Source organism: Dioscorea cayenensis, chromosome 15 (assembly GCF_009730915.1).
Source record: "Dioscorea cayenensis subsp. rotundata cultivar TDr96_F1 chromosome 15, TDr96_F1_v2_PseudoChromosome.rev07_lg8_w22 25.fasta, whole genome shotgun sequence".
Classification (NCBI taxonomy): Eukaryota; Viridiplantae; Streptophyta; class Magnoliopsida; order Dioscoreales; family Dioscoreaceae; genus Dioscorea; species Dioscorea cayenensis.
In genome coordinates, this window is record NC_052485.1 from 12,774,281 (window position 1) to 12,791,591 (window position 17,311).

Here is a 17,311-nt window from a genome sequence, read left to right on the forward strand (position 1 = left end):
GATCACACTCCGACTTCGGCAAGGACACTATACGCTTTCGAGCTTTCGGCCAATACCACGATATGAGCTTCACTTAGTTATCTGTTTTGTTTGGACTATATAACAAAGATTATATCCACACAAAGTGCACACAGTTACTTATTGATTATCCTCCAGGACTCACCCCAAGCTATACGTACTAAACCATGTGATGTGGACTCCATCACAAGATGGATCGTCCAAGGCCACCATACTCAGTCGTCCAACCTGCAGGTATATTCATGTTATCCATAGCAAGAACATCACGGGGCACAATGATAGTACCAGAGTGCCCAGCCAACTCGACTTTCTCTATTTGCACACTATGATTTAGAGCGAGCTCACCCACCTTGGGTACGTCATGCTCGCTCTGAATCATGGTATACAAATAGAGAAAGTCTAGTTAGATAAGCACTCTGGTACTATCGCGCGTGCCCGTGATTATCATGCTAAAAATAGCATGAATATACCTTAGGTTGGACAGCTGAGTATGGTGGCCTTAGACGATCTACGGCCTTAATGGAGTCCAGGGCATATTGTCCAATACGAACGGCTCAGGGTAAGTCCGGGAGGATAATCAAGTAACTTTGCATATTCCTCTGTGTAGATCCAATCAAAATAGGGAAGTGAACCAAGCTCATACCATGGTACTAGTCAAAAGCTCGAAAGGTTCCCGAAGTTAGAGTGTGATCGATCAAAATCAAACGATGCAAGGACCTCCTAAGTCATATCACGATAAACGGGATCCCGAATAGAAATAAGATGGTCCCATCCTTCTATGGCAATAAGCTCTCAAACCCCATTAGACAAATAAATTTCATCAAGCACCTTCCAATCGATAAGTCAGTTTTGACCGAACTTGAGGTTTCGAAGGCGTTAGAACCGCTGCTGGGCTCTGGCATCACAACCTCCAACTCTTCAAGCGAAGATGGGTCACAAACTGAGCGAGTGCTTCTAAGCCACTTTCTTGGTATAGTGTCATTCCTGCAATAAAAAAAAAAAGGAGAAACTCAATCCAACATTAAAACAGCATGTGCAGAAATCAATACAGCTATGTGGACTCCCAACCATGGCAAAATCACCATTGTTGGGTCACCATAGCTTGCGAAAACTTCCTAAATCCCTAATAAAACATGAGATGATGGTTTCTATAAATAAAACATGCTAAAAAAAACCAACAAATCTAGAAAGTATGTCAAGAGTAGGAGGGGGCGTGAGCTAACCAGTGAGAATTGGTGAGGGATAATCGATGTAATGACATGAAAAACTCTCCAAACCCCTTACATAGCCAAAGAAATGGTTTCGGAAGTCTAACATATCTCTTAGAGTGAGGCGTTGAAAGTGAATTGGCGTGAAATTTAAGAAAATGAAAAGTAGCCCCTTTCATGTTTAAGTACCCCATATGGGTGTGTGGCCAAGCCAAATATCCATGTGGGTATTGTACACGGGAGTGTGGAATTTTCACACGCTCGTGTGGCTTACTTAACCAGATGGGGACAAAGGGGTATGTCAGCACTTGTGCCTCGCTGCCTCTAAATGCCAGAAGGGCACATCACTCACACGGCGTTAAGTGCTCGTGTGGCTGGGAAAAGTTCACAGGGAACTACAGGGGCGTGTGAGTGCCTCTGTGGCTCTCAGGGAACTTGGAAAATCTAAGTTTTTGGGTCACATGGTCATGTAGAGTTGGCCACAAGGCCGTATGGCCACATAGGTATCCACCCGCCCATGTGGGTACCCTGGTGGCTCGCAAGTTCCTAATTTCTATAAATTTTAGAAGGCATAAAGGGATTCACACCCCCATGTGTCAGGCTATTTGTACATAAAAAATTCATGGATTCCCCAACTCCATGGCTAATTTCTCTACTAAACACATGAATAACATCCTAATTCATGGCACCCCCATGTAAACACAGAGAAACACCAAAAATCACCACGAAAAACTCAACATTCGCAAAAAATGAAAACTAATATCCACTCATGCAATTTATTTCTAAAGAAATCAGAACTAAGCTAAAACTAATACAAACACTTTGGTTGCTTCCAAAAAACGATGGTTTTACATCACTAGCTTGACGTACTTGTTCCTTATTTCATTGAGGTTAATAAAGGTGGAATACTTCCTTACCTGCAATATTCATGCATGATGAATAAAAATTTTGCAGATTCAAAGGAAAGTGATTGAGCATGTTACTAAAAGAGGGAGTATCGCTCTCTACTCGTGTGTGCTAATCTCCCAAAGTGTTAGAGTACTTTTTACTATAACATCTCGACTTTGTCATCTGACAGAAAATTCATTTTTGAATTCCCGAAGTTGGTTAAGCTACATGTGGGCCCATCTCCTCCTGCTCAATATTAGGCCACCCCTCAAATGGAACAGGATGGAAAAATTCCTACATATACTCATCAACAATCTTATTAGTAACATCCAAATAATAACATGTATCATCAAAGTTAAGAGAATGCTTCATGACTTCAGTGAGGTAGTATGCGAGCTTCTCATCTTCAATGCGCAATATCATCTCACCTCCGTCCATATCAATGAGTACCTTGGAAGTTCGTAGAAATAGTCTCCCAAGAATTAGTAGTAAATCCACATCCTCATCACTGTCAAGCACTATAAAGTCTGCAAGAAAAATATACTTATCAACCTTTACCAAAATATCCTCTATTATATCTTTTAAATGATGAACTAAATGATCAGCTAACTGTAATGTCATTCGGGTCAACCTTAGTTCTCATATCCCCAATTTCTATAAGAATTTGTACGGCATTAAATTAATGCTGGCTCCCGAATCGGCTAGTGCCTTCTATTCTCCCAAAACTTCTATTACACAAGGAATGATGAAGCTTCTATGATCTTTCAACATACTCGGCAGACTTTTCTGGAGTATGGCAGAGCAACTTCCATCAAGTACCACAGTTGCACTCTCTTCTCTTTTCCTTTTGTTGGTTAAGAGATCCTTCAAGAATTTCGCATACCAAGACATTTGTGACAGTGCCTCCACGAATGGGATATTAATGCGTAGTTGCTTGAATAGATCCTAAAACTTCTTTTGTTGTTCATCAGTTTCGTCCTTCTTTAAACACGCCAAATAAAGAATTCTTGGTGCAAATGTAGGAGGTGCTACAACTGCCTCCTTCTCTTTGTCTTCTACCTTATCCTTTGGCTTCTCTTAAAGTATTTCTAAAGCTTTTTTAGTGAGGAGTCTCCCTTCAAGCTCTCAACCACTTTTTAAAGTAATTGCCTTTACATGTTCCCATGAGTTAGTCTTGGTGTTGCTTGGCAAGCTACCTTGGGGTCTCTCTGGCAACGTCTTCACTATGTGACCAACTTGATTTCTCCAAATTATGCAGTGAAACGGTGTGATTGCTGAATATCACCTTTATATTCTAAAATCTAGTATCAATCGACTGAATAAACTTGGCCAAAACCTTCTCTGACTCCAAAACCCTCTCTGAAAACGGCGGTTGTTGAAATCCAGACAAGGTGGCTTGCATTTGTGACCCTTCGTTGTTCCACAAAAAGTTAAGATGGTCCCTCAATCCTTGATTGTATGTATTACTATAGGGGTTGCATTTGTTAGTGTAAGCCCTAGCCCTAATACATTGTATGAACTCTTATTATTTGGATAAATATTATGAGGCATCGTTTTATATATTATTTGCGTGCATAGTTAATAAGATAAAATATCCTTAAATATTGATTCTGCTCAAGTTATCAAAAGCGTGATTTGGATAATAAAACCTTGAAGCATAAATTAAAACAATATTCTAAATGTCCCCAGTCGATTATTTTCATGGGAATAAAAATAAATTAAGACTAGTATATCTTTCGTGAGATGACCTTGTTTTACGGGTCATAGGATATGTAATATCAATCAAAGGACATAAATACATGTTAGGGAACAGTGTACCTGGATCGATCCGCTCTTGAGAACACTACATGGTTATAAAGTCATAAGTGTTTTTCTCAAGCAATTCTTGTACTCAAATCCGTCGACCTGAAATCACTATGGATCTCGGATGAATCTTTACATGCTTTGACTTACACCTAACGTTATTCGTAACAGAGTGGCAAGTACGGGTATGTTTGGGCATGTCGTGGTTCATGCTGAGAGACATGGGTGAAGTGAAGGGATTGTCCCTTTCTGTAGAGAGTGAATATCACCGGCCACTTGATTAGTGAGACTGAGTAGTACGTAGCCATGCCCAAGGGAAATGATAAGAGTTATCATTTACTTGACCTAGTCAGTTCACTAAGAAGTCAAGAAATTAATTAGCATCAAAATAAGGATGACTCACTCCATGCCTTATGCTAATTAAGATATTCAATAGCAAAAGATTGTATAAGGTTGCGATGGGTTCCGTTAATTCTCGAAAATTGACCTTCATGTAATATTGGATAATCGTATTATCTTGCTAGAAAATAATTATCATTTATGAGCGTTAAAATTGTTTAAGCTCATTACCAATGTTAAATGGACCTATAGGATCGTACACTAAAAATGCCCGGATCAAGGTTCAGTATTTGTTACTTATTGGACCACCTATTTAGGGTTTTGGTGAAAACCCTAAATTAGGTGGAGCGAATAGCTTATTCGGGTTGGATCTTATTAAGTGTCAATCAAATCTAATCAATTTAGTTAATTAAAATAGTTTAATTAATCAAGTAAAGAAGAGATTCCTAATTTGATTATGAGTGAAGGGTTTTTTCATAAATTAGGGTTTTGGGTTTCCAATATAAATAGATGGTCTAACCCTAATATGAAAAAAAAAAAAGATAGAGTGATTGAGATATTGTCTCTTAAAAAACCTTAGCCGCCACCCACTCTTCACCCTTGGCCGCCGCCGTCGGATCCCGCCGCCGGAACCCACCGTTACCACGCCTACAGCCCCTTTTCTCTTGAATCTCGGGTGCTTGCTATTCAAACTAAGAAACAAGTGTTGTTTCTTGAGATACTAGCATACCTGCTTGATTCTTAAAAGCGTTCATGTGTACGTGATAGTAGAGGGGAGTCGCGATTTGCAGTCCCTTTCGATTTCAGGGAAACAAGAGTGCGTGCAAAATCGCCATCAAAAGAAAGGTATAAGTTTTAATTATCTATTTATTTAGAATTTAATCCTAGTTCTGGCATGTGTTAGGGTTTTATCGTGTTTACTTGTCGTTAAAAACATTGTTATCCACTGCATTTTGGTATGTATTTTTCGCATGATAATTCCCTTATTAGAGTGATAAGATCCCAACAACATTATACTCTCAATGCATTCCCCACAAAATCAACCTGCTCAACAGGTGTTGAAGTGACAATTAAGATAGGCCAATCTACTGGCTATGTCCTCTACCGCAACATAACAATTGGTGATTGCAGCCACTCTTGGCAAAGGCAAAGTATCCAACTTCTTGTTCAATGCCTCCACTTAGGCTGCCAAGGTTAGGACTACGTCAACCTTATAAATTCCAGTCACTTTCTCTCTAACGAATTACGTGGTAACTATTTAGAACATGATAATTGCAAAACTCGACATATTAATAACATTCATAATCAAATAAATAAAGAATAATTAAAAACTAAAGCTTAACGGTGAATCTTCACCGAATCTTCGCTCTCGGCCTTTTAATCTCTGAAAATCTCCTCTTTTTGTCTCAAACCCTAGTCTTTTTTATAACATGAATATCAAGATAGCGCCTAAGCGCTATACTTTCTATTTTGTACCTCTTAATGTTGTAGCGCCTAGGCGCTACATACTAGCGCTTAGACGCTACATTTTCTGTTTGTCTTGTTCACTCTTTATTGAACTTAACCCTCTTTTCTCCAATTTTTTGCTTTTAATTTGTTTTTTCTTCAAATCATTCTCTTCCTATCCTACAATATAATAACAATAAGATTATAAATAAAATTATTTCAAAATAATTCACATTCATTCATCACGAGTAAAAGAAAAGCCTACATAATTGAATGAAAATTATATGCACCAAGTTTCCAATCAAAGATATTGAATAATTATCTTACTTTATTGGTATTGAGGTTACTCATACATCGAAAGGAATTCTCTTATCTCAATCTAAGTACATTCGGGATTAGTTAGTACAAACTGGTTTACTAGCACCTAACCCATGTTTCACACCAATGCCTATCACTCCACAATAGTCAAAGACATCCAGTGCACCATCCCAATTTTCTCAGCAACCATAACTAGGACTAACATTGCTTTTTATGTCTATCAACTTAAGCATTTTCCTAGTAATGTTCATTGGAAATCACTTAAAAGGTTGTTCCACTATCTCAATGAAACTGCTTGTATGGGATTGCTTTTCTCTTATACAAAGTCATTGCACTTAAATTGTTATGTAGATAGTGATTGGGGTGGTAATTCTGATGATAGATGGTACACTAGTGGTTTTGCTATAGTTTTGGCTAATTGATTAATCTCTTGGTTAGGAAAGAAACAAGCGACTGTTGCTCAGCCTTCAAACGAAAGTGAATATAAGGCAATAGCCAATGCCACTTCTGAATTAATTCGCATTCAATCATTGCCTCAAGAACTTGGTTTTCCTATCCATCAATCTCGGCTACATTGTAGCAATATTTAGGCTATTTACCTTACTTCAAATCCTATTTTCTATACCCAAACTAAACATATAGAGTTGGACTTTCATTTTGCCCATGAAAGAGTAAAAGTGGAAAGCTTCAATTTGTTTCGATGTCTTTTGAGGACGAGCTGGGAAATCTATTCACCAAGCCCTTGTCTCTCAAGTGTTTTTAGTCTCTTTGCAAGCAACTTCACTTCTTGATCAGCAAGGAGTTACAAGGGGGTGTTAGGATGATAGCATGATAGGATGATAATCTTACACCCATTATTTTGTTACTCTTATCTTTATCATTTCCTATATAATAGTTATATTTAACCTTTTCATAATTAGATGTTGGCTAGTATTTAGATAACTTCTTGTTATCACATTAGTTAGCTTGATGTTATCTTATATTTTGATTGCACAATGTATATACTTGTACACCATTAAGAAAATATTTAGAAAAAAAATGCCACGCCCCAACCTTAACTAGGCATGTGGCAACCGTCGCGACAACTATGGGGAATACTTCACCCTATACCCAACTCACGTCAAGGCTCAGTAATCCTAATTTCAAAATCTCACTTGTTACACGTTATTCAAAGTGCTAAATTAAATTTAAATACTAATAATAAAAAAAAAAATTCATAATCCACTACAATAACATGTTTAAAGACATGTCCATAAATTCAAAATTACATAACAAGTAATAAAAAATTATATATATATATATATATATATATATATAGATGAGTTACTGAGTTTAGAAAATTAAGTTTTAAGAAAATCCCTAAGTTTCTAAACTTAGTAACTCATCTATGTATAATTTATATATATATATATATATATGAAGGTACAAGTACGGGTATGGGTACAGGTACCCTCTTCAATGGGTAAGAATACAGGTAAGGATATAAGTATGGTAGGTTCATACCCACCCGACCCATACCCACTCAAAAAATAACGGGTAATGCCCTTACCCGTACCCGGTCAAAGATGGTAACAAGTACAAATATACCTATCGAGTAGAATACAGATTGCCATCTCTAAATAACAATCAAAATGATTTTCCTCCCTTTCTCTCTCTCAAAGAGAGCTTGAATATAATATATGTGGATATATAGGTATATATATATATATATAACTAAACCCTCATCAGAGGATTGTTCTTGCAACTCCTATTTCTATCTTTCTTTTGTTCTCGAAATGAAAAAAAAGAAGACGCCAACACAACAGAGCGATGGAGAAGGATAAGACGGTGCTCGAGCCAACGGAGGACATCGACGAAGGAGGAGAATGGAGAAACTTAAGTTTTTATATTACTGTCTAACTATTTATAACATTTTATTGTAAAAAAAACCACATTAATTAAAATAGACATCACTACAACAATTTGGACTTGATTTACCCAATTTAAAAGTGTATGGACCCAATAGAAGGAATCTACAATTTGGACTTGATTTACTCAATTTAAAAGACCCAATAGAAGGAATCTGAAGTGCAAGGACCAAAGGGAAGAGAAATAAAGGTACAAGGAATATTTCGATAATTAATCCTTATTATTTCATTAAATAACCCAAACAATTTTAAGATTATTATTAATTAAAATACCATATACGTATGAGTGCTTATTTACATCGATTCTTTTTAGCAACAAGCACCATCAAATGAACTTCAGAGGTGCACCAATTTCAGTGGCTTAACAATCCCCTAAAAATTTAGTATGAGAAATAAGATAACACACGGCCAATGAAGAACAATCACATACACCCAAAATAATATATCAGAGAGAGTATAAACCCACAATAATAAATTCTCATCATACAACGTTAGAGGAGTAGATAATACGACCTCTCCCACATGAGACCCAGACCATGCCCTAATAAACAGTGCTTTACATTACTAAAGCCCAATGAACAGTGCATGAATACTGACTCTAGAGTCTGAGGAGAATTCAATTAATTAATTTTCTTTATATACTATTGGACTGACAAAGTGAAAAACTATTGCACTTTAATCTCGTTCCATTATTTCTATTCATATTACGATTCTACATGAAACCAATTATCTGGGTGACTACTTCTAATCCATTTGTCAATTGCCCTTTATTAGTTAGCTCCTTAAATATGCAAACAAATTTTATTCTAAAAAACTTCTTATATATATATATATATATATATTAATTCTTGATATAATTCTAAATGTTCCCCTAGTGTGATCCTAACCGCAACTTCTATAATTGAAGTATCTGTATGTCAAGCTAATCTTGTTTATCTAATTTGGAAACAAAAAAACATCCCAAAAAAACAAGCTTACAATCATCATTATTTACAATTTCAAATTTCTCAAAAAATAAAAATAAGCATTCTAGAGATGACTAAATTAGGATTAACAGGCACAAAAATCCCCCACCATTCAACTTAAATTATCAGGTTACTTACCTCTACTGGAATAGCAAATAACAAAATCAGAAGCGATTATTAAAGGGGGTTCCATAGACTATTAAATAAGGAACTGTTTGGCAAACAATATCGATTGGGATGGCAAAGTTGACACCAGATGAAATTCCAGATCCTGCATCAATTTGAACAGATTAGAATTTCATTACAGGAGCTTCTCAAGCTTTATGAGGATAGCGATGCCATGCTAGTTTGGTCGCATATGATATGGGAGTACAATAAATATCATCTTGATAAAAACACATATAGATGAAATTACCATATACAATATCTTGATAAGCCTTTACAGCCATAATTGGGTAAGGCTTAGCTCAAATAAACCAGCCTCCACTCAGAGACAGGAGTTCCATCAAACATGTAAATTAAATCAACACAACTTGCTCTATATGAAATTGTTAAGACATCAAACATTTAATGCAATAAAGTATAACAAAACGGTGAGGAGCTCCGGACTGAAAATGCGGACTAGTCGTTAAATTTGTGAAGAGCACAGATTATTGTGAAGAATTTCTAAAGTCAATTCAAAATGTAAAGTAAAGAATTTACATGTACAATAAGTGAGATGTCCCTCCTTACTCATACTTCAAAAGGTTAAGAACATGGACAGTATGCATAGGGTTCATTCTACATGCATAGGGAAAATTTTGGTTGAATTTAACAGAGATAGCTGAACATACTAGACAGAACAGGATCTCATCAATTTTTACTATCGTTTGATGCCAATATCAAAGACCAATATCAAAGACCTTCATAAGCCCCATCGAACAAGGTCATGCAAGCAACCAGTTAAGGTCAAAGAGTGGCTCCTAAATTTATATCATAACTCTTGTATTATTGTATCCTTTAATTGTCTCAGTTATTAATGTGGAGCACATGAAAGGTCAATTAGAGTATATACATAGTCCATGGAGGTCATTTGAATAAGACAAGAAGATGAATTGAAACTTGGCTAGTGTCATTGGTTGAATTTAACTATAATAGCTGAAAGAACTAAAAAAGATAAAATAAATAAAAGTATCTCATCAACTTTACGGTCATTGCACAGTGCCAAAAGACATGTCAAGTGTATCAAGAAAATGTTTAGTTTTAGTGGAGTATGTAGTAATGCCAAAAAAGCGCACACTTTGGGCAGAAAAGAGAAGTATTGAAAGTTGTCACGGAGAAACCTCATCTATGACACAAATTATTAACTTAAGACATAGTTATTTTTCTCCCACCATGCATATTATGGTTTTCTTTTGGCTTGAGCGTGCTGTGTGATGGTAACATACCAAGTCAGCATCAAACTCCAAAGATTCCAAGGAGTGAGTCGCAATACTGACCATTGCACTTCAAAGAGAAAAGGAGCTTGATGGCCTTGATCCATGCCAAAATTTTGTTATGAACCAAGGTGCACAACCACTAAAATAAAAGGCAAGGTGGTCACAAATAGATTTTGTGGGGCAATGAAAAAAAAAATCATTTCTGAGAAGAATATGACAGCATCTTCAAAGAAAGTTGATTGACTAGCCTTAGGTTCAAACCATGATGAAAATATGCAAAAGTCATCAAGGAGCCATGGCTTAAAAATTATCTACTTCATTAATGCGAGTACTTTTTTATCAAAACATGAATCTTCCTAGTTATATAATTTTCTTGTTTTATAATTCAGATAAAACATGGACAAAATCAGGCATGAGTCTTGGCGATAAGATTAAACCAGCATCAAATATAAAAGGCACTATGAACTCTAAAATATGACCACATTATCCATATGAAGACAGGTATCTTTTCTTTAGATATGTTATAATAAGTTGGGGATACGTTTATAGATTACATGTTACCCAGGTGATCCAATCTTACCTTGTTTGTTTGAAAAACATAGTTTTGGTATCACTTACCTCTTTATCATTTCACTCACCATCTTAATTTTTCCCTTTACTTTTTAAATCTTCTATTTTCTTTAATTCTCTTGTTTATCTTTTAAAATTGCATATATTTATCTTTATAAATTGATTGTTATCTTTGTCATTATTTTAAAATCCTACCTTACTATAACTTAAATTTTGATATGATTGAAATCCCTTGTCCTAAGTGCAATTTTTCTAAAAACAACTTATTTTGCTACAATGTTCTCTACCTTTCAAAAAACAATATGGTTCATAGTGTCTATAAACAAATATGTATATAGCCGTGCCCAGTTATCAGGTATTCATGAAATTCAAGCGTCAATGCTCTCCGATACTTGGATACTCAACATCCATATCCATGTCCTAGTGACATTGACCACATATAAAGTGTCGGATACCTCATTATTCCAAGCATCATCTAACAGGGGGGACTTTGATAATGTAGTAATAGAAGCATAACTGGGATACAATCTACATAGCCTCTTGCTATCAATGAATGCTACACTAACCTTGCTTCTTGGCCCCTCACTAACAAAAATCACCCATTGAAAGAAAAATGATAACAGCTGAAATATTATCAAATACAAACTAATCTTCTTGGCATTGTAGCATGAGTAACTCACAAGTTAAATAGGCCTAGCCAAGATTCCGGATCCAGGACCGCAGGCTAAAAAGACCTTTAGGTTGGAGATAGATTGCTAGCATCACACTAGCAAAACTTTAGGAATAACTCCTAAAGTTCATAGGCATCACACCTAAACTTGGTTTCCATCTCACAAAACCAAGACATGAAGATAATATTTCAGAAAGTACTCATTGCTTCCTTCTTTCATTAGTGATCCTTTTATAGACTACATGAACTAAAACCAACACTCATAAATTCTCACAAGAACCGAAGAGATGCACGTGGAAACCAACAAACTTAAACACCCTAATAAATATTTAAAAACTTCTAAGACAATTAATAGACTTTTACTTTGACTGGAAACCAAAAGTCACAAGCATGGGTTTTGGTCTTTGATCACTCTCTCCTTTGATGAGTCTTCAAAGGATGGTTCCATTTTGCATCAATTCCTAATTCAAAAAAGCTTCTAAATATAAGGAATTTAAGTCTTACCCAAAATGATAATCTATTCTTAGAACCTCTGTCCAGAAAATAAAATATATCCTCATCATTTCAAAACAAGATTTAAAACCAACCGGGAAAAAGACACATAATTATATATTAAATTGAACATGCTAACTGCACCACATAGCCATTGTCTAAATGAATCTAGAAGAAAACAGAAGTGGATGAAAATCCCATTATTCACATCAATGTTCAATACTTCTGAAACATGTAAAAAAACAAAGGAAAGGGAAATATTGAATTTTCATAGGTATGTGAAGGTATCAGAAAAGTATTTTTATTGGTGAAGATCATAAATATTGCATAATTATTGGTATTTATTAAATCATTTAGGCTTCTGAAAAGCACAATACCTTTCCGAGTAAAAGTGGCTGTGTTAACTCCAATGACATGGCCATAAGAGTCAATAAGTGGTCCGCCAGAATTTCCTTTTTTAACAATCAACAAGAAATTTTAGTTTAGAATTGTTTGCATCCAAGATATTTAATGCAATGAAAGTAAATTGACAGTAAACTGTATACCACCAACATAAATAATTGATTTCTCTTAGGGTGCGTTTCGCCTTTTTCATGTTTGGTGGTGCTAAGTACATTTACAGATATTTAGAAAACCAAAAATTATTCTAGATTCAAATAAGCTGGAAATATAAATTTTTATAGAAGTTCCAAATAAACGCTTTTTGGGAATGCTATTTATAGGAAATCAATTTTCAACATCTCTACTAATGAAGGATCAGCCAAACAAGTTTATGGCAGCTTTTACCAATGCAAATTATCCATACCGGCAAACCAAGTGAAATAGGAATGCAGAAATGCATTAGAGAAATTTTTCTTCTCATTTAAGCACAAGAAAGTAATATTTATTGTATTAAATTCCAAGGGAATGTTTGTACAAGGAATAATTGTGTATTAGGTTAAAACATCAAACGGCTGTATTCTCTTCCTTTGTTCCTCTTGGTGTCTTAGATGGAAAGAAGAAAAATGAAGGAATAAGAAATGGGTGATTGGGAAAGGAGGGAGGTAGGGATTTGGGTTAAAGAGATTTTTTCTTCGAAGTTGATATTTTTACCCACATTGTCTTTAATATCTTTATTATTACTATGAATAGTATTAATATTTTAATTATTATAAAAGTTTTCAATCTTACAAATTTTTATTATTTCAAAAATAATTAAAAATAGAAGAAAAAGGATGTGATATGAGAAGGGTTCAAAGGTAATTATTTACTATATCCTTTAATCCAAAATTATTTACTCCTAGGGTGGGATGGGAGTAGCTTAATCTGGATTCAGCCTCGTTATTTTTTCAGGAGAGGATTAAGCCTTACAAGGGGTGTTCGACAAAGTTTTAGAAAATTAGAAGGAATAAGGAGCCCTCTTATTCCTCCATCCAAGTAGCTCTAAAAGAAAGACATGTTTATGTAAACTAATGAGTAAAAAAGGAAATGTTCTGCATACAATCTAGTTGAGGACTCACATTATGTTCAAGAAAGATACAAACATTTCTACGCTGCTTCTCAAAGAAAAGGGAAGCCTAATATGTCACGATCATTTGATCATTGTTCTAATTAAGGTGTGCAGAAATCAAAAATCCCTGATCACTGAACTCCATACATCAGAATGCTAAAAGAGAAAAATGCATTATGAGCTTCATTAGTCGCTTGACTTTCATTTTATTTTATAAAATAGTTTAACAATGTTTACATTTCAAGCCAAAGGCATTCATTCTTTCATCTAAACAGTCAAAAAATCCCAAAGCCATGACACCAGTCCAACGCCAAAGAAGAAGTAACAATAAGTTTCACTTCCTTCTTTTCCATCTTTGAAAAATACAATACCAATATACCACTTTCAGCTCCATCCAATAGAATGTATCAGAAAGTCATTCAGTTAGCTTATTTTTTTTAATAAAAAGCTAATCTCAAAGATCACACTATTCTTTTTTTTTTTTATTGGGTAACAAAATACAAGCATCTCAAGAGACAGCACATAAAGAACCATGCTTCAGATGCTGATATCATAACAAAGAAGCCAAAATTTTCAAATCACAAAGGCATGCTGTCCTTAGCTCCAATGTTCCATGTTCAAGCACTCCAGCATATATAAGCATCAAGACAACTCTACACAGCTCCAAAAAGGTCACTATGAGAACATTGAGATTAGTACTGTTAAAAGCACCTGCATTCAAAATTTTGAGCAGATGCTAACAGCCTAGGCATTAGCTGATTAATCATGAAAATACTGACGTACTAATCAACAGCCCAGAACACTAGATGACTGCTGATATAGATTGTTGCCCACTGAGTTCAAGAGGAAGAGGCATTCAATAGGCTGAATATCTCAATTTGCCGAAGTAGTTTTCCGTATATAACTTCAAATTGGTTTTGGAATTCTTATACAGCATTTTCAATGTTCTATTTTATTTGTTTCTACAATATAGCTGCATAGATCACTAAATGGTGCCTAAGAAGTTACGAATTCAACAGCCAAATTTCATCACCTTGATTGAGATCTATGTTTTACTCGCAATTAACATCAATAATCCTAGGTTTGATTATCATTTCAGTTTGGACCAAAACAAGGTTATATAGGAGAGGTATTTCAAGATTATTTCAGAAAATTTTTTAAGTCTGATTCATATTGGTTTAAGAACAAGGGCAAATTTCCAATTTTATTCATCATCATTTAATTTTGCATAAGTTTGATCAACAAACAAGGACGTACAAATAAAGCAATCAATGATACTAGTAAATACTGATCGTTACACCTTTTGAACCATTTCAATCAAGTGAAGGGCTTAAATGCACAAGCTGAAATTGCATATGTATTGCAAAAATGAAAAATTTGCACTTGAATTCAAACTAGAGAAATCAATGAGTCCAGTATCCTTCCCAGGAAGCAGTGTCTCATGTCAGCATATCATGTAAAGGGAAGTGAATTTTTGTTTCTCATGGTAAGCTGACATAGGAATAATAGGTACATCCCTTGAGAAAAGAATCTAAAAAACTTTTCCAAACTTTCATTTCCAAATATTTAACAAAACAATAGAGATGGGCATCAATGTATAATGCCTTTAATTCACCAAGTAGGCCTTAAAAAGGATTTATATTTTTCATTAAGCATTATTCTAGGACTCTATTATCCAGCATTGCATCAAAATATATCTTTCATGATGAGCATCTCATTAGTTTGATAAATATTAACAGGACTTGAAATAATTCTGATGTTTAAAAGCAATCTTTTACATGTAGGGAGAGTTGCAGATGTAGAAAGCGGTGCCATGTTATGTATGTCAATGTAAATAAGAAAGCGACGTTGTCTAATGTAGTGAAATGCTAGAGACCATATGTATTTGTTGCCCTATCTAACAAGATATTTCATAAAGAAATAAACAGAAGATTGCAGCAGCTTACCAGCGTTAATAGCAGCATCTGTCTGTATCGCTCCCCGAATTGCTCTTCCATTTGGTGATGGTATCTCTCTGCCAAGCCCACTCACAACCTACAATTTTTTTTCAAGGTGATCAATGAAAAAAAGAATAACATGTCCTAAAGAGTGTGATTCACATTCCTCACCAAGGTACAAGTTCAGTATCTTACAAACTAATCTGCTCTAGAAATCACAAGAGATATTTGACAAACTAACAAAGTATCAAAACATAAAATTTAATCTTGAAGAGAATACCCCTGTAGTCAAAGTGTGATCATATCCATAAGGATTTCCAATGGCAAAACAGCTCTGACCCACCAGCAAAGAACGTGAACTACCAATCGATGCTGGCCTTAACTTGTCCCCCTCAACATCAACCTATGCCCAGCAATAGTAGATATCATCATATAACCATGCCTATTAGTCTGAACCAGCAAAAGAAACAACCTTCAAGACTGCAAGGTCATACGCTGGATCATACCCTACAAGCTTCCCTTCTCTGGAAAAGGTATTGCCATTCATATCTTCAAAAAATACCTGACAGCAACATCAAGAATCAACCCCACAATTAAGCAAAACAACACAATAAAAATCAATCCAAAACACCAACTGCAATCAAACCTGACAACGCTGAAGGCCTGATCTATCATTGGCCAATTTTTCCACAACATGATAATTGGTAACCTAATAGGGCAACATCCAAGAACAACATTTCAGAAACAAATAGGGCATTTTGACAACTAAAAATCACCATGAAATCCTTACAATGTGCCCCATTTTGTCCCACACGAACCCAGAACCAGTGCCTTCGACTTTGGCGTCCCTGAATTCGTCCTCACCATCAGCTTCTCGATTTCTTGCTGGCAGCTCCAGGTCTTTGATGAAGACTACCGACGGAGAGGTCTCCTCGAAGATGCGAACTACTCGTTCCTCCTCATCTGGCTGGAATTCGTCCTTCTTCTCTTCGGCCTTGGCATTGTTATCGCTGATGAAGAGAAGAGGAGAAGCGAGAAGAGCAATTGAGCTTGTACGCCTGGTGAATCTGGAGGAAGAGAGAGAAGTAGAAGGTGGTTTTCTGGGAGAGGTGGACGAAGGTAAAGGAACGGAATGAAGAGAGGTCAGAGTTGCCATGCCCATTCTGCGAGTGATGCTCCCATGGTTGCTGATTTTGATCATTTTTTTTTAGTGGAAATTGCCATCCTCTAAGTTTGTAAAATTGTCAAAAACACCCGCTAGTTTTGAATCCCTAAAACCCCTCCTTTTAAAACTTTATGTTTTTCAAACCCCCAAAGTCTATAACGGATGTCAGCGGAGTGAGTTTCAAATTTTATGGACGAAAAATGCCCTTGCAGTGGGGAGTCGTAGCTGCAGCCCATCTCGGCGGTTTGAGAGGAAGTGGGGTGGGTTTCAGTAAGGTAACCCCAAGAGACAATTTATTGGAGCCGTTTACTTGCTTTTTTTCTCAACTCTCGTCTTCGACTTTTTCCATTTCAAGTCGTCTCCGAAATTGTCTCTACCTGCAAGCCTCCAGTAATTAGCATTTCATCGCTTTTTTTCCCTTTCCACCCGAGTATCTCGAAGGAGAAGTCCCCCGCGCAACTAGTTGTCATTTCATCAGTTTGTAATCTAAGGTATTGAGTATGGTTTTATGTTAATTGTTCATTACTAAAAGAAAGATTTTTTTCGGTTTTGTTTTTGTGCTCTGCTTTTTTGTTGGAAGATATTGAAGTCTGCAGGGGGATTTCTCGGTTGGGGTTTTGTTAGTCTGCAGGGAGATTTCTCGGCTAAGGTTTTGTTTTGTTTTGCATTTTCGTATGT

At 35.8% G+C, this 17,311-nt stretch overlaps 2 protein-coding genes across 3 annotated transcripts; both read right to left on the minus strand.

Annotated features, from left to right (window-relative positions):
* Positions 1-202: 202 nt before the first annotated feature.
* Positions 203-2,735, minus strand: LOC120277701. Its single transcript, XM_039284556.1, has 5 exons — positions 2,490-2,735; positions 2,343-2,408; positions 2,079-2,143; positions 873-1,002; positions 203-388 (listed from the first exon to the last, which is right to left on the minus strand). The coding sequence occupies exons 1-5, from the start codon at positions 2,733-2,735 to the stop codon at positions 203-205; spliced, it is 693 nt and encodes a 230-aa protein (XP_039140490.1).
* Positions 2,736-8,885: 6,150 nt separating this feature from the next.
* LOC120276762 (protease Do-like 5, chloroplastic) lies at positions 8,886-16,652 on the minus strand. Of its 2 annotated transcripts, XM_039283452.1 has the most exons (7): positions 16,259-16,652; positions 16,115-16,177; positions 15,941-16,030; positions 15,749-15,871; positions 15,478-15,565; positions 12,420-12,494; positions 8,886-9,163 (listed from the first exon to the last, which is right to left on the minus strand). In XM_039283452.1, exons 1-7 carry the CDS (start codon positions 16,628-16,630, stop codon positions 9,057-9,059), a joined length of 918 nt encoding a protein of 305 aa, XP_039139386.1. In that variant the 5' UTR covers positions 16,631-16,652; the 3' UTR covers positions 8,886-9,056. The 2 variants fall into 2 exon arrangements, with proteins under 2 accessions (XP_039139386.1, XP_039139387.1); XM_039283453.1 differs by lacking the exons at positions 8,886-9,163; positions 12,420-12,494 and adding an exon at positions 14,058-14,184.
* Positions 16,653-17,311: the final 659 nt, after the last annotated feature.